Source organism: Tenrec ecaudatus, chromosome 5 (genome assembly GCF_050624435.1).
Source record: "Tenrec ecaudatus isolate mTenEca1 chromosome 5, mTenEca1.hap1, whole genome shotgun sequence".
Classification (NCBI taxonomy): domain Eukaryota; kingdom Metazoa; phylum Chordata; class Mammalia; order Afrosoricida; family Tenrecidae; genus Tenrec; species Tenrec ecaudatus.
Genome location: NC_134534.1, coordinates 34,433,119 through 34,453,772, shown reverse-complemented (window position 1 = coordinate 34,453,772; position 20,654 = coordinate 34,433,119). Strand labels below are relative to the sequence as shown.

At 38.5% G+C, this 20,654-nt stretch overlaps 1 protein-coding gene across 31 annotated transcripts in view; it reads left to right on the top strand.

Annotated features, from left to right (window-relative positions):
* RIMS2 (regulating synaptic membrane exocytosis 2) overlaps nt 1–20,654 on the top strand; it is a 575,734-nt gene that overhangs the window by 353,080 nt on the left and 202,000 nt on the right. For 26 of the 31 annotated variants that reach the window (XM_075549390.1, XM_075549379.1, XM_075549382.1 and 23 more), the window contains 2 exons: nt 10,860–11,016; nt 14,436–14,549. In XM_075549390.1, coding sequence (XP_075405505.1) covers nt 10,860–11,016; nt 14,436–14,549 — 271 coding nt within the window. Of the gene's footprint in view, nt 1–3,447; nt 3,461–10,859; nt 11,017–14,202; nt 14,219–14,435; nt 14,550–20,654 lie in introns of all 31 variants that reach the window. The other 5 variants (XM_075549408.1, XM_075549407.1, XM_075549404.1 and 2 more) reach the window with 2 other exon arrangements.

The window sequence follows — 20,654 nt, the reverse complement described above, 5'->3', positions numbered from 1 at the left end:
ACCTGTCAGAATCACTTTACATTGTCAATTATGTTTTCTAAAACTATGTATTTCATTAGATTATCTCAGTTCTCTTCTTTTTCGTTATTTTTTATTATGATTTGGGTGAGAATTTACACAACAAATTTTCCCTAGGACAATCCATCCACATTTGTTTTGTCACATTGATGACAACACTTACAATATAACAGCATTCTCCCCACTTCCTCTGTGTGTTAAGCATCCAATATTCTTCCCATCCCCTTCCTGACGTCTGTGCTTTATTCCTGGGCAAATGCTGACCATTTTTTCTCGAATGATTGATTATTCATTCATGCTTACCTGGCTGGTGTTACTACTCACCTTGCAGGCAGTGATGGGATTCAGCCTATTTGCACCAGTTTGGTAGAACTGAGACCTAATTTTTTGTTGAGTTCGGCGAACTGGTTGTTAAGATGTGAATTGTAGTCAGCCTTCCCTCTAAGGTGCAGGCAGCGCGGTGATTTATTCTGTTCGGTCTAGGGTCGCGATGGGTTGGAGCCAGCGTGATGGCACCTAACAACATCAACAACAAGATTCAGAATCCACTATGTGATTGTGGGTTTGGGTTTTGGTTTATACACACTTGACATCTAATATTTTTTTCTAATTTATATCCAAAATGGAGCTCCTAATCTTTCCTAACAACCCAAATCATGTAATAGCAACAGAATTTTGTTACTTGGATCCAAATTGTAGATTTATTCTTGTTCCCTCTCTTCCTTTTATGTTCAACATCAAATATTGTATGAAATCCTCCTGATGGCTCTACCCCGAAAACATAACATGAATTTGATCGTATTTCTTCGCCTTTATTTCTAGTGTACTGGTTCAAGTCACTGTTAGCTTGGTGTCACATACTGCCTGGCCCTCCTTCATTGTTAGCAAACAAACAAAGTGAGATCATGTTCAGTTACTGCTCAAAAAACTCGAAGTTCTCAGGATGATCTTTTCCTTTCCCAGAGTTCTTTCTGATCTCTTCGCTGTGATTCCTTGTTTCACCCTCAGCATCCTGTCCTCAGTGCTGTTTTTTAAAGATGTCCCATGCAATCTGTCTGGAGACCTTTGCACCTGCGTGGGAACCACTCTCCTGCAAGGATCGACCAGGCAAAGTGCCTCCTCTGCCTCGCATTGCTGCAAAAATGTCCCCTTCTCAGGGAGTGTGTCCACGCGACCACCCCATGTACAACTGAAGAGTGCTGCCTCCTCTAACATTTTTCTCTCCCAGTATCTTGCTCTGTTTTTCCCATTGCACTTAATCACTTTCCAGTATAGTTTGGGATCACTTACTGATTTTTGTGTTTATGTCCCTTTTTCCTTCCACAAGAATTTAAGCTCAACATGGGCAAGGAATTTTTTTATGTTTTAAGTGAAACAGGGAATATGTTCTGATGGACATAGAAGAGCACCTGATGTGCACATATGCTCATAAATGTAATTTGGGTAAATCAATGCAACAGTTCTCTTTGTAGTGGGTACCCAGTGCCACTGACATGTTCCACAGTGGTATGACGTGCTCTGTGTAGTCATTTCAACTAACTGAAAATGAATACAATGAAAAGATGCAGTATCTCACGCATAGCTAACGGCAGAGTCAATATTGGAAGATCAAGGACAGGATAACAAGGGCCGCTCCCATCACTGCTGTTCAACACTGGAATGGAATGTCTAACCAGAGTAACTCACCAAGAAAAAAGACATAAAATGCATTCCTATCTAAAGAGAGTAAGTGAAGCAATCTTTAGTAACAGATGGCTTGAGATGTAGAAAATCCCAACGACTCTACCAAACAGCTGCTAATGCTACTAAATAATCTCAGCTAAGTTACAAGTTAAAGAGTCAACACAAAGAAGCAGTTGAATTCTTGCATATTACCAGCAAGTAACCAAAAAGGGAATTCACAAAATGATTCCATTTACAGTAGTATGGAATAGAAAAGGGAAAGACTTTTTTTTTGTTTTTTTGTACGAAACAACCTTATCACCTTCAAAGTACTCTCCATTACACTAATACGCGTCTGATATCTGCAATTCCATTCTTGGAAACATTTTTCAAACTCATCTGCTTGGAGGGCTGACAATACTTCCCTGATTTTTTTCTTCACCTCTTTTACATCATCAAGTCGCCATCCTTTCATGTCTCTCTTCATTCATGGAAACAAAAAGAAGTCGCATGGAGCAAGGTCACGTAAGTGAGGTGCTGGGACAAGAGGGATGCTGTTTTCTGCCAAAATCTGGTGCACTGAGATCGCTGCATGCGCAGATGCTTTGCTGTGGTAGCAAAACCAGTCACCCTCTTGACATTTATCAGGTCTTTTTTGTCGCACACTGTTATGCAATCTTTTCAGAACCTCTAGCTAAAAAGCTTGATTAACAGTCTGACCTGGTGGAAAGACCTCCAAGGGCACTATCCCCTCACATGAAAATCAAATAAGCACCGTCTTGATCTTTGATTTCACTTGACGAGCTTTTCTCGGGTGAGGTGACTATGGTGTCTTCCACGGGCTCGATTGATGTTTGCTTTCAGGCTTGCAAGAATAGCACCATGTCTCCTCGCCAGTAATGACCTCAGGAAATAGGCCAGGGCTCCTCAGAGCTGCCCTTTCAAAGCTGGCATTGCTTCCACCGGATGCCCTTTCCTGGGCTGTCAGAAACCACGGCACACATTTCACAGCAACCCTCCTCCTTCCCGAATCCTCTGTCAAAATGTGCTGAGAGGAGCTCCAGATCAGCACCTCATCTCTTCAGTGGTTCGTAGTTGATCCTCGAGCACAAGGGCACGGGGTTTGTTGACATTTTTGTCTGTTCAGGAAGTTGAACGACGTCCAGAACGAGGTTTGTCATCAATTGACATTTCACCTTTTTGGAAATGAGAAGACCACTTGTACACTTGAGTTTTTCCCATAGAGCTGTCCTTGGACGCTGTGTTCAACATCACAACAGTTTCTTCAGCATTTTTCCTGAGCAGGAAACAAAATTTCACAGCTGCACACTGTCCTTTTAAATTGACCATCACAACAAACTAGGTTCAAGCAAAACTGCTTGTATGAAAAATTTCACTGTGACTTAAGACAACCTTCCGAGGTGACACCATGAGTGGCTTGCTTAGCAGGAAAAAAAATGCATGGTATGAAAACCCTGCTGAGTGGAGTATTTTTCTGGGGTACTTTTTGGGCAGGGGTACCCCTCATAGAAAACAATGCTGAAAGAAATTAAAGATGTAACTAAATGGACATAAACACCATATTTATGGATCGGAAGACTTAATATTATATTAATCTTATATTAATACCTTAATATTAATAATATATTCACATTAATAAGCTGCCAGTACTGTCCAAAGCAATCTACAGCTTCAATGCAGTTCCTATCAAAACTCTTCTCTGCGAAAAAGACAACGCCAATTCTCAAATTCATACAGATTTTCAAGGTACCCCAAATAAGCAAACAATCATGAAAAAAAATCAAAGTAGGAAGATTCTCATGCCAATTTCAAGAGACTATAAAGCTACAGTAATGAAAACAACGTGGATCTAGTATACGAATTAATATATAGACCAACAGAGTGAATTAATAGTTCAGAAATAAAATACATTTTTGACCAGTTGATTTTCAACCAGATAGCAAATCTATTCAGCGGAAGAGAATTGTCTCTTCAATAAAACAGTGTGGAGACAACTGCAAAAGAATGGAGTTGGACCTGTACCTCACCCTGTAGATTAAAATTATCTCAAAATGGAATAATTGCTTCAATAAAAGAACTGAAATAATAGAATTGTTAGACAAAAACATCGCAGTAAAAATTTAGGATCTTGTTTTGTGCAAGGGGTTCTTTGAAATGACACTAAAATCCGGACAATAAAAGAAAAATAAGATAAACTGGAACAATTTTGTGATTAAAATGGAACATTTTTGTGCTTAAAAAGGACTTTACAAAAAACCAAACAACTGCAATTCTAGGTATTTACCCAAAACACACGAGGCAGAGACTCAGACAGGGTTTGTACCCCAGTATTCGTTGCAGCATTACTCCCTGTAACTAAAAGGTTGAAACAACTCCTGTGCTCATCAACAGAGCAATGAATAAAAAACTGTAGCACCTGCATAGAAAGAGGAATGACATGGATGAATCATGAGAACATGCTAACTGAAATAAATCAGATCCTTACAGTGTATCACCTACTTATATGAAATGTCTACAATAGGCAAGTAGATACAGGTAAAATCCATTAGTCTTCACTGGGAAGAGGGAGGATAGGCATTCAGTTTTGTTTGGGCTGATAAAAAGACTTGGCCAGTGACAGTAGTAAAGGTTGTACAACATGGTGGCTATTGTGATGGAACGGCACTGCCTTCTCTAAAATGGTTTAAGTGACAACACTTGTTATATATACTTTACCATGATAACTCGTTTTTGCAAATTTCATTTTCTCATTAAGACCAGCTACTTTTCAAGTTCTCAGCAGCACAATTGATTAGCCCATTGACCTCAAGGTTCTAGCAACTGACACAGTTAATGCTTCGGAGCCTCCAGTGAGATCTTGCTGAGACTAGCTTCTTGCTTACTTCCTTCTCATTCTCTGTTCTGCTTGTCCAACTTATTTCTCCTGACAGCCTTCATTTTTCATGTGCACCAAAATCCTTGGGTTTTTTTGGTTTTTTTTATGAACTGCGCCCAAGATAACAGGGATGTGAATGGCCCTGCGGTCAGACAGTGAGCATTATAGAGTTGATTAGGGATCATATCGTGTGGTTACAGTGGGACACTTTATCATTTGATCTCCCTTGGAACGCATTTTAAAGTTGTTTCACTTTTAATATTTTCTGCTTTCTTTTCAACTGAGACTTTTCTCTGTTTTTATTTTGTCGTTGTTGTTGGGATTTTTGTTTGTTACTTGTTTTTGTTTTGTGTGAATTCCTCTATATGAAATCGGTGATTGGTGAATCTCTTGAGACAATACCTGGATTATAATTACCTAGGGGCATGGCAGGGGAGGTTGGAGGGAAATGAGGAGCTAACAGCAATGAGCATGGGAAAGAAGAAAATCCTCTGAGTCAATCGTGGTGATGATTGCACAACACATCGTAATATCATACGGACCCTGGTGGCATAATGGTTATGTGCTGGGCTGTGATCCCCATGGTCAACGGTTCAAAACCACCAGCAGCTACGTGGGAGAAAGACTGGGCTTTTTACTCACGTAGACAGTGTCTCAAAAACCCACAGAGGATCACTGAGTCAGCAGTGACTCGATGGCAGCGAGTCTTAATATGATTGAATTATTAAAGTGTCTGGTAAGTGAATTATATGCCAATAAAACTATTTTAAAAGATAATACTCTAAAGCTTTAACATGCCTGTGTGAAAAATCACATAGGAAGCTGTATATTTTCCAATTTATTTTGAAGTAAGTGTAGTAAGTAGAAGAACACTGTCACAAAGTGTCTACCAGATGTCCTAGCATATAAAAAAACATGCCAATCAGTAGTAGCCACAGTGAAGATCGTGGTAATAGTGGGAACATCACTTCCAGCTCAGAAATTCCTTATAGACTCAGTGATATTTTAGAGATATATAAATTGGGTCACACTTACCTCGTTTTCTTATTTTCCCACTGTTTTCTTTTCTTTTTTTTTTTTTAACAATTTATTAGGGGCTCTACAACTCTTATCACAGTACATACATATACATACATCAATTGTATAAAGCACATCTGTACATTCTTTGCCCTAATCATTTTCTTTTCTCCTCTTTTTTTTTTAACATTTTATTAGGGACTCATACAACTCTTATCACAATCCATACATATACTTACATCAATTGTATAAAGCACATCCATACATTCCCTGCCCCAATCATTCTCAAAACATTTGCTCTCCACTTAAGCCCTTTGCATCAGGTCCACTTTTGTTTTTCCCCTCCCTCCCCTCTCCCCCCTCCCTCATGTGCCCTTGGTAATTTATACATCATTATTTTGTCATATCTTGCCCTATCCAGAGTCTCCCCTCCCCCTGTTCTCTGCTGTCCCTCTCCCAGGGAAGAGGTCACATGTGGATCCTTGTAATCAGTTCCCCCTTTCCAACCCACTCACCCTCCACTCTCCCAGCATCGCCCCTCACACCCTTGGTCCTGAAGGTATCATCCACCCTGGATTCCCTGTGCCTCCAGCCCTCATATGTACCAGTGTACAGCCTCTGCCCTATCCAGCCCTGCAAGGTAGAATTCCGATCACGGTAGTTGGGGGGAGGAAGCATCCAGGATCTGGGGGAAAGCTGTGTTCTTCATCGGTACTACATCGCACCCTAATTAACCCATCTCCTCTCCTAAACCCCTCTATGAGGGGATCTCCACTGGCCGACACTTGGGCCTTGGGTCTCCACTCTGCACTTCCCCCTTCATTTAATATGGTATATATATATTTATATATATACATATACACATATATACACATACATACACACACACATATCTTTTTTTTTTTTTGCATGATGCCTTATACCTGGTCCCTTGGCACCTCGTGATTGCACTGGCCAGTGTGCTTCTTCCATGTGGGCTTTTTTGCTTCTGAGCTAGATGGCCGCTTGTTCACCTTCAAGCCTTTAAGACCCCAGACACTATCTCTTTTGATAGCTGGGCCCCATTGGCTTTCTTCACCACATTTGCTTATGCACCCATTTGTCTTCAGCGATCCTATCATGGAGGTGTGCAGTCAATGATATGATTTTTTGTTCTTTGATGCCTGGTAACTGATCCCTTCGGGACCACTCGATCACACAGGCTGGTGTGTTCTTCCATGTGGACTTTGTTGCTTCTGAGCTAGATGGCCGCTTGTTTATCTTCAAGCCTTTAAGACTCCAGTCACTATCTCTTTTGATAGCCGGGCACCATCAGCGTTCTTCACCACATTTACTTGTTCACCCCCTTTGGCTCCAGCCGTTGTGTCGGGAGAGTGAGCATCATAGAGTTCCAATTTAATAAAAGAAAATATTCATGCATTGAGGGAGTGTTTGAGAAGAGGCCCAAGGTCCTTCCGCCACCTTAATACTTAACCTATAAATATAGACACATAGATCTATTTCCCCATCCTCCTATATATATTTGCATGTACATGTCTTTGTCTAGACCTCCATAAGTGCCCTTTGACTCCTAGCTCTTTCTCCATCTCCCTTGACTTTCCTCCTGCCCTACTACCATGCTTTGTCGCCACTTGGGCTAGAGTATACCTCTTCTCTAAGCAACCTTACCCTTGATCATTCCCCACCAGGCCTGCCACTCCCCCCTCTCTACCATTTTGGGTTCCATGTTTTTCCCTTGTCCCTGTGTTTGTTAACAACACTTCCTTATCCCCCCTATCCTCCCACCCCAAGTCCCCCCCCCCCCCCCCCCCCCGGAACTGTTGGTCCTGTTGTTTTTCCTCCAGATAGTTCATCCAGCCTTCCCTATTCAGGCAGACCTGTGGAGACATTAACATGCACAAAAACAAGACAGAGGAAAACAAAGCAACAGTATTCAACCAGACAACAAAACAACAAAAACAAACCACTGACAAAGAACAGAACAAAACAGTTCACAAGAGAAAAGCTTGTAGTTAGTTCAGGGATCCTTTGCTGGCCCTCAGGAGCCTTTTCCAGTCTAGTCTATTGGGGCACTACGCCCTGGCCCCAAAGTCCACTTTGAGCATTCCCTGGGGACCTTGCCGCTCCATTCCCTTGCTGTTCCGCTGCACTCCCCCAGTGCTTTGCCTCGGTGTGGTGGGATCAGGTGCAGCCCAATTCCCACACTGTGTCTCCTGTGCTGTCCCCTGTATCGCCCTTAGTCACTGATTGGCATCATTTCTCATAGTGGGGCCAGCCATGTTGTTCTCTCTGTGGACTGGCTGCTCTACTCAGGAGCATCCTCCTCACGGCCTGGTGGGCCAGGCTGTGCTCCACTCTCTCCTCCTGCCCCTTCATCTGCCCCCGTGTGCTCTGATCAGATGTGTCCATCTCCCGGAGCTGCAGAATCAATGTCGTCCTTTGGAACAAATTCTTTTGGGGGGAGGTGCAGGAATCCACTTAATTTATGGTGCTGGGGCCAGCCTCCCTGACCTCTCCACTGGTTCCCTACTCCACGCCGGGATATTGCATTCACACCTTGCGGCACTGGGTTGAAGTCTGGTCCCACTTTCCCTGTGGTGATATAAACAATACCCTCCCCTTGGGTGGATTAGTGCCCCATGACCCCACTCCCCTTTTCTTCCTTGTATTCATCCTTTTGTTTTCCTTTCCCCACCTCCTCCACCATTGTCTACCAGGTACATCCCTGGTTTTGGTCTGGTCCCTTCCATACTACACCGTCTTCACCCCTAAAATGTTTGTATACAGTAGCTTTTCCCCCTATGCCACTTCTTTTCTTTTTTTAAAATTAGAATTTCTTCTGATTTTTCTCCCACCTGTCCAAATCTCAATTGTTTTTAGGGCTCATTTACATTGTATCTCTTCTAATATACATTTTTTAAGTATGTCAACACAGTGGGCCAGTATATAAAAGTAAAATTTGTCATACTTTATCAGACTTCTGGTGTATCTCAATCCTGTCCGATACCTGAAGTAGAGGAGTTCACACATCTGCAGTCATCAATAGGAGAGATTGGTTCAAGACCACTTTGGATATCAAAATTCATGGGTGCTTAAGACTCATATGTGAAGCACGGTACCTTATACATGAAAATGAATGGAGAAGAATTTCCCAAGACACAACATATCTGTCACTATCACCAGATGGTCAAACTATCCAAGGATGATGAGCCAGATACACTCTAGGTCCTCACGATCATACATCAAAACCAACCTAGTCAAGTCATATTTAATATCCCACCACAAAGGAAAACAGAACAATAAATACTGTTCCCTTCAAAGAAAATTAGTTAAAGTTATAATCATGATTTACTAAGGTAAAACCACCTTGGTGATAATGGTATAGGATGGAGTAATGTTTCCAAACATTCTGTTGGGCATGAAGTATAGCTAACAGGTTAACAATGACTCAACTTGCTTTTGGAACTTCAATTTGGAAGCAGTCTTTCAGACCTTTTAGTTTTACTTTGTATCCTGAAGATGATTCTTTGTTAATTTATTGTCATTCATTTTGAAATTTTGTGTTTAATTTTTGCTAAATCTGGTGATGAAGGCAATACCATAGCTATCTGAAAAAAAAATAAGGTATGGATCTAAATAAATTGATATTGTCACCTAGGTGTATGAGTAATAACCCCCCCCCACACACACACACACACCACACCACTACCACCACCACCAAAATGGTTTTAGAACAATGTATTTGGAATTAATACATGGATTCCTAAGTGGAAAATGAACCTTTGGCTGTAAGAGTTCCAGTATGCTAAATTAGATTACTTTATTATATATCTCTATTTTTTGTCTTTAAGAATATTTGCTTATCAGTTACATTTAACTGAAACCATTTGTTTAATAATTTTCTTTGTTCAAATAAACTGACTCCTCCAATTAGGAAAAAAAAGACTCATGTATAAATGACATAGTGTTTGTATATAACTGACACAATTCTCCTGCATACTTTAAACCATCTTGAGATTTCATAAAATATCTAATAAAAAGTAAGCACTACCCTGAACCCCAGACAAACAAAACACTAGCATCCAGTCTATTCTGACTCAAAGCAACCCTATAGGGCAGAGTAGAGCTGCTCCTTAGGTTTCCCGAGACGAATCTTTACGGGAACAGACACTTACATCTTCCTTTGGAGGAGTGGCTGGTGGGCTGGAACTGCCAAACTTGAGATGAGCAGTCAACCCTTTCAGCATTGCCACCAGGTCTCCTTTTCTTGAAGATTAAAAAACAACTAAACTCACTACCATTGAGTTGTGCCAACTTACCTCGGCCCCATAGGACAGAGCAGAACTGCCCCTGTGGGTTTCCAAGACTGTAACTCTTTACAGGAGTAGAAAGCCCCATCTTTCTCCTGAGCAGGTGGTAGTTTCGAACTGCTCACCTTACAAGTAGCACTCCTTATGTGGAAGTGTATGCCTTATTTAGCTAGTGTTACTGTAACTGAAATACCCCATGAGGATGGCCTTTAACAACAGACGTTTATTCTCTTACCATTCAGGAGGCTAGAAATCCAAATAGAGGTGCTGGCTCTAGGAGGGCATTTCTCTCTCTCTGCTGGGCTTTGGCGCTGGTCCTTGTTGCCTTTCAGCATTCCTTAGAGAGCTCCATATAGCTTGTCTTCAGTCTTACCCTTGGTCTAGGCGTTTCTCAAATCCAAAGGACTCCACTGCTGGTGGTAATAGATCTCTCTCTCTCTCTCTCTCTCTCAGCCCCCCCCCACCCCAGCTTCTCCCTCTTATTATCTCTTGTAAAATAAACTGTATTACAGACCATACACACCCCAGGATAACTCTCCTTATATCAGACCCATTCTCTAATTGTATTAGAGATGTTGCACCCCACTCTTAATTCTCTCCCACTGATTGGTGTAAACATCAGAGCCTGTCATGAGGGATCCTTACATAACTACCAACTGACAGAGAATCAGGACCTTGTCAAGCTCATCCATATTTTGAGAAATGTCATCCATAATAGTGTATATAAAATATTTATTCTCAGCACAATACCTTAGATGCATCAGCCATCCATACATTGACCATTCTTTTATAATTTGTGTTTCCAACATATTTTGTCTTATTATTATATATTTATTAATTGCATTTAATATATTCCAAAGCTTTCAGATTTATCAACATTTTATTTTTTTTGTAAGGTACAAAACACACAAAAGGGTTTAGTGTAGATCATTTTAATTTTCATCTCCTCCCTTTAGATTATAGACACAATGATCGAGATCTTCAGAGCTCAACATTGTCAGTGCCAGAACAAGTAATGTCATCAAACCATTGTTCACCTTCAGGGTCTCCCCATCGAGTAGATGCCATAGGAAGGACTAGATCATGGTCTCCCAGTGTCCCTCCTCCACAAAGGTAAGATGACATTTACATTTTATGTGTAGCATGGTACCACAGCCCTAATTATTGCAAATGATCATCAATCTTCTCTAACAATAAGTTATTACACAGTAAAGCTACTTAAGAAACAACAAAATTTATATTCCAAAACCTGGGTAATGAGAACAGTATGAAAAGTGCATTACTCTGTAATTTTGGATGCTCGTGTTATTTTACTTTAACGGTGTGAATCATCCAGAAGAAACAGCTTTGAGTCATATGTTAATATTAAGCAAATATAGCTAGAACTAATATAATCATATCTAACACACATATTGACCATTTTCTTTACAAATAGAAATACTTGATGTGCCTTTTTTATCTTGAAATTTGGAATAACCAGTAGAGGAATGAAAAGATTTATGAACAGTGAGAGAAATTGTGTTAGTCCGCGTCGACTAGAGAAATAAATCCAGAGACACCCATATGTATATGTAAAAGAGAACTTTATATAAAAGAGCAATTGTATATTGAGAAAACACCTTAGTCCAGGTCAAGTCCTGAAGTTCTATATTAGCCCAAATGTCCTATACTAGTCCATAAATTCCTCTTTAAACTCATGCAGCGCATGCAATGCTGCCGAACGCAGGAAGATCACAGGCCAGAAGGTAGAAAGTCTCGTGGATCCAGTGACAGTGGAAGCATCTGAACACTGGAGCTGGTTTCCATGTGTCTCTTCCAGCCGAGTGTCTCAACAGCTGGAAAGGGAAGGCTGAGACTGTGTCCTCCCTCCATGGAGGAAGACCAGAGTTCCCAGAATCCTCAGGAGAAGGCCATGACCACGCAGAGGCATCATTAACTATGACCTAATTGACAGGCTAGACGCCACCCATTCATTCGCTCAGGTTGACAGGATATTATGTAACCGCCACACAAATGGCTTGAAAATTCTGTCTGGTGGAGATCGCTTATCAACACAGAGAGGTGCAGAGAGTCTTCTTGGAGTAAGAACTATGAAAATAATACATTGAAATAAGTAAGAAATATGTGTGTAATTTATATTTTGCATGCTTGCAGAGTTTAATATAATTTGGGCTTATCATTTCTATTTTAAGTGAATAATTTGTTTAGACTTAGAAGATTTAATGATAAATTTACTAATTTTATATAGGGCTAAGAAGTTTTGATTTTCATAAATGTATACGTAAGGTATTTTATTTAGAAGGAAAGTAAGCACTTGAAGAATTTACTTATTTGGACAATTAAAGAAATTAAAAAGAAAATATAATATTAACTTTATAATCCATGCTTCAAATATTAGAAATGATTGAATTTACTATGTTCATAAATGAGACCAGAATTATTTACTCTTCTGAGAAGTGATTTCAAAAATGAGACACATATCATCTGAAATTAACAGTGTAAGTAAGACATAGTTTTCAAATTTATAATTTTATTAAATTTAACCCTCGCCCATTAAAATTTAAAAGTGGAAGAATGTTGGACCTCTAATCAAGGAAAGACATTTTGAATACATCAATAAAAGATAGGCACAGGCTTTAGATTATAGTCACACGATTATAATAGCCCTAGCAAAAGAGCTGTAACATAAAAGATTTATTCTGTCATGAAAATGGAGGGTGGAAGGAGGCAGGCCAGAAATGGTAGCTCGAAGACATCATCATTGATTAATTATAGAGGCCGCTATTAGATCTTAAAAAGCAATGAACAATTACCATCCACCAAACAAGATTCACTAATGTATTGCAAAAAACAAAATGCTTCAAAGCAAACAGAGTGAAAAAAACAGAAGAAAGAAAAAAATAGAATAAAGTAAGCCAAACCTGTTGCCTTAGAGTTAATTCTTTCTCAATACAGACCACGTGAGACAACTAGAACTGCCTTGACAGGTTTCCAAGGCTGGAATCTTTCCAGAAAACAGCCATATCTTTTTCCTGGGGAGCATCTGTATATTTGAACCACAGGACTTCCGGTTAGCAGCTTATTGTTTCAGCTACTACGCCACCAGAATTCCTGTAGAAGCTGGAAGAAAAATGGGATCACAGTTTTGATTGGAAATTAAAAATTGAATCCAATGTCAAAAAATGTCATCAGGAAAAAAGAAAGTGACTCTATTCTAGGAAAGCAATGAAGACTACATCTAAAAGGTCCGCTAATTGAATTAGACACTTGGTGCTTTCCCCAAAGGCATCTGGACAAGATACTAAGCTGGCCCACATAGACAAGTCAAGATCATCAATATACTCTCGGTATTAATATGGAAGTTCTGTCAGATTCTTGACCATAAGATTAACTAATAAAATGAATAATAAAGATTTAGAAAATAGCATATGAAACAAAGCACTGTTCTTCTTATAAGCAGTACAAATTATGAAGCTCCTAACAATTAATTGCATTAGAAATTCACATGATCTTTATGAGAAAATGTAAAATTGTTAGGTAAGGGATAAATGAGATCTGTGAGGCGGCATTGGCTCTATGGTAGTGAGTTTGGTTTTGAAGAAATAAAGTTATCAATTCTTCCCAATTAACCTATGATTTAATCTTAAATCAATCAAAATTATAACAGAAATATTTAAAAATTGGGCAATATCATTCTAGAATTATATGGATTGTAATGAAATTATCTTGAAAAAGAAAGCATAAATTTACTACCACATCATAATCATAGAAAAACAGAATGAATCTTGAACAGTAACAACAAACTACATCTATTGAACAAAATAAAGAGCACGGTATCTCCATAAGTGTATTGCAGTTATAGTTGTCAGTGTGGACTCCTGCTGTATGCTTCTTAAAACATGCATGGGGTGATCTTTCTTACATTTTCAAGGGCTGGTGTTTTGACAGTGGATGAAGCAAGAGACTCCTTAGGCAACTCTTGCCACAGTACATATAGGCAGGGGATGTTCTTTGGAGCTGGGTGCTGTGCCTACAAGGGAGATGGTGAGAATGGACAGACTTTGAGTTACTCTCTTGAGCTCTGAATTATGCCCAACCACGTATGAGGCATCTCTACCTCTATCCCTGTAGGCTGCATACATAAACATGTCCAATACTGGTCTCACCTCCTCCACATAGAGCTAGTCCTCCATACACCACTGAGGATTAACACTATCCTCTGCCCAACCTAGGAGCCTGAACGTCACCCATTCATAGCTTTGATATTGCTTATCTCTAACCCCTTTGACATTAGATTAGTTTGGACTCGTTACATGTCTTGTCTTTTACGATAATTTAGCTCTCTGCCAGTTTAACTCCTACAATTACCTGAGCTTCCAATTGAAATATGTATCTCTTTACCTAGGGATGCAATTAGTTAAAAAAATAAATAAAACCTTGTACTTGGCCTTACAGTGTCTCTATTAACAAACTTCATGGTGTAATATATTTTGTTTCACCAAGGCATTTAATGAATCTTGCTGTTGTAATAGGAATGTGGAACAGCGACTTCGAGGGACAGTCTCCTCTACTGGACATTATAATACAATTAGTCGAATGGATAGACATCGTGTCGTGGATGATCATTATTCTCCAGATAGGGACAGGTAAATATGGTTAAATACTATGAGACTCCATTATAATCACTGCCTTCAGAAAATGTTACCATAAAATATTTTCATCCTGAACACAGACATGCTTTTATCTGAGTTTCTCAAACTATATTTTCCCATTTCAATGAACCGGTTCATTAAGATGACCATTACATCATTCAAAAGAGGGGGAGAGGCAATTTTTTCTTCTGGTAAGAATAAATCAGAATCATCTTGCTTATAACTTTTGGTTTTCTTAAAGAAAATCAGCAAAGTTGGGTTAAATGAAATCAGCTAAGCTAATGAATGTGCATAATAGTTATAGCAAAAACAAGATGTTTCATTTTTATCGCCCTGTCATAACTACACACACGTACTTTCATGGGGAAATAACTTTAAAATTCTTTTGCGTTTATCAAACACTCAACGTGACTATACATCACTAGACATAGACGTATCTTAAAAACAGAGTGTCGTTTGGTGGTGTGTTTAGGAAGTAGTTCACCAGGGGTTTCCTTCGTGGCTTCCAGGAAACTGTAGGCCTGCCTTTAGAAGTGTTGCTTTATGCTTTGGGGGGGCACGCACCCTGAGAAGTAACCTGCACTAAGCCTCAGTTAAGTGATGGGTAAATTGATGAGCCCGTCTAATTCACGTTTGTCCTTATAGGAAGGGTGTACTATCATATTTACCCCACACTACCAAAGAGTTGAGATCACATTTAGAAAAGGAAACGGAGTTCACTACTCAGAGAATATTATGATCAAATAATGGGGAGCTGAGAGTTTTCTGTATGCATCCTAAACCAATTGTAGGAAAATTATTAGGGTGTTTTAATCAATTGATAGGAGTAAGAAGTTGCTTTCAATGTTTATAAATTTAATTGTTTTGTCTAAATCTAGGTTTTTTTTTGTTTAAATGCATTTTTCCAAAAGAAGACTAAGAAATTAGTGCCTTATGGCAACATATATACAAATATGCTTCATACAATTGATGTATGGAATATTATAAGAACCCCTAAGAAGGTGCTTTAAAGAAAAAAGAAAGAAATTAGTGCCTGACGTGTTGGCTTTTTGTGCCTGACATCTAAAAAGAAACGAGAAGACGTTCAATGTCAATAGTGAAAGGACGGATGAGCTTGTTGGCATCATTAGGAGCTGGAAAGAATCACACTCTAGGTTGGATGAATCAGTATTTGAGTAACTACTATGATTAGAGTGAGCTTGGTTATTTCCAGAAAGTATTCATATATCAAGTTGTACACTCTTTTCTTGAAGTCCGGATAGTGAAAATGGTGAGCGAGAAAGCTCTGAGATGATCTGTCATTTATTTTAGTTGGCATTTCCCCTGAAATAACAGAAATACACCAAAGCCTCAGACAACAGAGTAAAATTAACCGTGCTCCTTATAGTTTTACACTATAAACAACATGCAAAAATATCCCATGTAAGAAAAATTCATATATCTTTTATCAGTATTTTAAGGAAAAAGGCCCAAGGATTAACAGCAATAAAACTTGCTATTAAATCTGTGATGACTAGTGCTTGGTACAGTCCTTAACTCCGAAATAGCTCGTTTTCTTTTTCTTATTTACATTATAATACAAGTATTGTAGCTTTGCAAAAATGCTCAACACTTGCCTTTATAAGTTTCGGGGACTCTAGAGGCACATGATCTCATTACTTTTTCAGAGTGGTATAGATTCTAATTCATAAATAGTTACTCCTACTTATTAATTTTCTTCATTTTTAAAAATAAGTAAAGTAAAATCATATTGAAATATTAATACAAATGCATTATATGTTATTCTTGAATTATGTAATAGTTATCCATTCACATAAGGAACAGCTATTTTTAAGTACAGTGTGATCCATCCAGATAGCCTGTCACATTATTAAACAGTGAGTTTTCCATGGGAGCACCCATCTCTAGGCACTGTAAAACTTGGTTACTGCTTAGAAGCAGGAAGAATCTAAAACTTTTACAGTGAATTTTACTGAACAGCATTATGCATAGTCAATTCATGTTATTGACTGAAAAATCTAAAAAATTTCCTTCGAGCTACAGGTATAGTTTAGGCATTTTGTAAAGTGTGCTGACCTTTCTTGTCAGTAAGAAGTGATCCACCGGACTGGATTGCTATTTTGCTGAATACGCCTTTTTCTCTGTAACATAGGCTTTACAGCCAAATAGAGTTTGAGTCAGTATTTTGTCATTTGCTAATTTCAACTTCTTTGACACTTGATTTTTTTATCTATAAAGTTGGGATATAAGTGCCAATTTTATGAAGTTGGTGTGCGGTTTAAATGAAAGTCTCCAGGGTATAGGATGTCCTCAGACAATATGCGTTACCCTTAACATTTTAAAAGGATCTTTTGGTTTTTATATGATTCACATTTTTTAAGGTGCATATCGAATAAGGTGAAGAACTGCGCACTCAGCTAATGGAGGTGACTTTGTAGGGAATATAGTACATCAGTTGGACCATGACAACTGGCCACGTATAAGAGCAGAGACATAGAGACAGAACGTACCTTTACGTTAGAAAGATCCGTTATAAAGGAATGAAGGATTGGGGGATGTGTTGAAAAGTTTGTGCATGAAGACAATGATTTTTTTTTGTGGCTAAACTCAGTGACAAATGCTATTTCACATGAGTTTCTAGCACCTGGTTAAATTTAAGTTGCATGAGGAGTAAATACAATACTTGTGTCCTTTTTTTATAGATATTATGAGGATTATATATAAAATTACAGATAGACCTTTATTTCTCAGAATAATAGCTCACTTTATTATTCTTAGTCAAAATCCAGTTTTACTTTGAAAAGAATAAATCACTTCATTACAAGTAATTCCAATGTAGATATTAACCAATATAATGAAGTCTGATGGAGATTTTTGTTTTCTTGGCTCCTCCTCGTACCTTCTGTACCATTTTTATTTTTTTCTGGAAAAGGCTGGTTAATGCTACAATTAGGAGAAGGAGTTTTCTTGCTCAGACCATATGACTTTAATTAGAAGTCATTCCAATAGATTTTATTTGCATTAACAAATTTGATATTAGAATAATATCTTTATCTCAGATGAAATATCCTACAGCATGCACTTTTGTACATGTGATTTGATGGAGAAGACTTCTAGCATATTAAGAATATAATTAATCCTGGAAGAAGAGACATGATAAACTCCACTTTACATTCAATTGGTACATGTTTATCTGAAAAAGAAAATATTCCGTGATAGGAGCTTCTGTGATAGATAGTTCACACACACACACACACACACACACACACACACACACACATATGCCCTTTCTCTGCTGTTTATGAAGCAATCAGCTGACAAAATGTATAAAACATACTCATAACTATTCCAGACAAAAGATTATTCTCTTTATTCCTTCCGTCTTCAACTCTGAAAGATACACATCTCTGAAATGTTAAAATTATAGTGAAAGCAGATTTGGAAAGAGAGCTCACTTTACAAAGCAATGCATTTGATTACATTTCAGTAACGTGTTTTAAGATAGTTAAAATATTTGCGTGTTTTTGAGAAACTGAAAGATAACACCAACAATACCAAAGACACCGAGCAGGAAAAAAATGCATTAATTTGAGGTTGGACTTAGCTTTGGGGTCTACAAGTTTGCTTTCAGAATAGAGTATTTTCTCATTAAAATTTTCTAAAATGAACGTACAGATTGATTTAATAATATAGAAGGATAATTGATTATGAATGATATTGTGTTATCTTCAAAATTTATATTTAGTAAACATTTTAATGGGTCTAGAAAGTGGATTATTAATCTAGGTTACTTTTTAAAATAAGAAAATTTCTTCATTCCTAGAATCTGGAACTTCTTGCATCTCTCTATTTCATTTTAAAAATTTCAGTACATTTGTTAATTTTCCTTTTGTGCATTGAATTATTGCTCAATTAAAATGATTTCAGACAAATTGGATCATATAACTTATTCCATTTGCTTAACTCAACATTATTCAGTGTTCATTCAATATTCTCTAGTGTAGGAAGAAAGTGAACCGTAGAGGAATGTAATGGGCAGAGATCGAATATCCCCAAGTTCTCACTGCGTGTAGCAAAGAACTTGGTTGCATCTGTGGACTTTGGTTGGATTTCAGAGATCTATTGTTTACTGAAATATTATTACTTATATAATATTACTTGGTACTTTTTAAAAGTTTGTGAAAGATTCCAAAGGAAATCATGACCAAATAAGATTAAGAGTTCTGACATGACTATAGACGCTTGGTGAAGATGATTCTTGCTTAATGTTTTCTTTGACTTTATAGGGGTAATATTAATCATAAAGCTTAGGTTTAATATTAATTATAAAATTCAGAAAATTTTGTAAATTGATAAATTTACAAATTGGTTTTATGAATTTATAAGTTTCCATAAGCTTTGAAATTTACTCATGCTCTGTTACTCAAGTAATTTTCAGAGAAATATATTTCTTTTTTAAGCACCAAATTTTGACATCACAATTGATTGATGTTATTTCCCTTCTTCCTAAAGCCAACAATGAGATGTGGGGCACTCTATTTCCTTACTTGCTTAGAATCATCTGTGGTTTGGATAGCTAGACTACCCCTATGATTATGTGAAACACTGCTCTTTGGGAATGTAGAGTTATAATGAAATAGATAAATTAAAAAAAATTTATCTCTAGTCAAAATATATTTATTGTGCCAGCCATTGTATGCAAAGACTATTTTAAAATCACATTTACCTGGTATAGATATAAAGATCATCTTAGGTCAATTAATTATAAAAGTAGTATCAGAATATTATGAGAGCAGATTGTAGAGAACCTGTTCTTAGGTCGAGTCAAGGCTTCATAGGGGGTGTCTACTCAAGGCTTCATAGGGGGGTGTACTCAAGGCTTCATAGGGTGGTCTACTCAAGGCTTCATAGGGGGGGGTCTACTCAAGGCTTCATAGGGGGGGTCTACTCAAGGCTTCATAGGGGAGGGAGGTCTACTCAAGGCTTTATAGGGGGATCTACTGAAGGCTTCATAGGGGGGTCTACTCAAGGCTTCATAGGGGGGGTCTACTCAAGGCTTCTAAGGGGGTTCTACTCAAGGCTTCATAGGGAGGTCTACTCAAGGCTTCATAGGGTGGTTTACTCAAGGCTTCATAGGGGGTTCTATTCAAGGCTTCAAAGGGGGAAGTACAACTTGAATGGGTGAGTAGGATTTTGAAAGGGAAGGTAGTAAAAGGCATCCTTGGAAGAATGATGAGTTGAACAAAGTCTTAAATGATGCATTTAGAGAATCCCATGTAATTTGGTGTGCTGACATTAGAAGGCAGTGCATGGGAAAGGAGAATTGACAGGAGGTGAAAATTGACATTAGACTGGAACCTAATTTTTTAGCCATTTTAAAGAATTTGTGTTGTTGTTGTTAATTAGGAGCTACTGAAGGTTTTAAGCAAGGTGTCTGCATGATCAGAAATTGCAAACTTTCTGTAGACAGGGCTTGGAATGGGTTTGGTCCGGGGAGACTGGGCTGTGAAGGGAGGGAGGACTCCTGGCAAAACTTGATGATGGACTGAAGCAAGGTGGTGGCAGGAGAAAAAAACAGAAGGGACGAATTTTAGGTATTGTAAGAAAGAGAACCAACAGAGAATATAAATCAGTTGAATGTCAAAAATAAGAAAAATAGAGGAGGAGTTAAAGAAAACTCTGAAAATTTCGATCCTGGTTCATTAGATAAATAGTTCAATCAGTAGTTGAACCTGGAATGACAACTAAAGGTATCATTGACGGTCCACAAGGGGTATGTTTGTAACTAGAGAGGACACTGAAACGCCCCTTACCATTCTAGTCGGCTCTGAGTCCTGGTGGCCCTCGAGAACAATGCTGTGGTCTTTCAGGAAGCAGGCCGCTGCCACATCTTCCTCCCCTGGAGCAGCTGGGGGGTTGCACCATGGCGCCGTTAAACACTGCACTACGACGACGAGGGCCCCGCGGGGACACGAGAGATAGTCCTAGAGCTCAGTATGTGTCTTGCTCCCTCTGTAGCTAGAATCGTTCTTTTATTGGGCTCTTCCCTCTATTAGTTTTACATGAACTTTGTTTGAGAACAGGAAGTGGTCTGCCCTA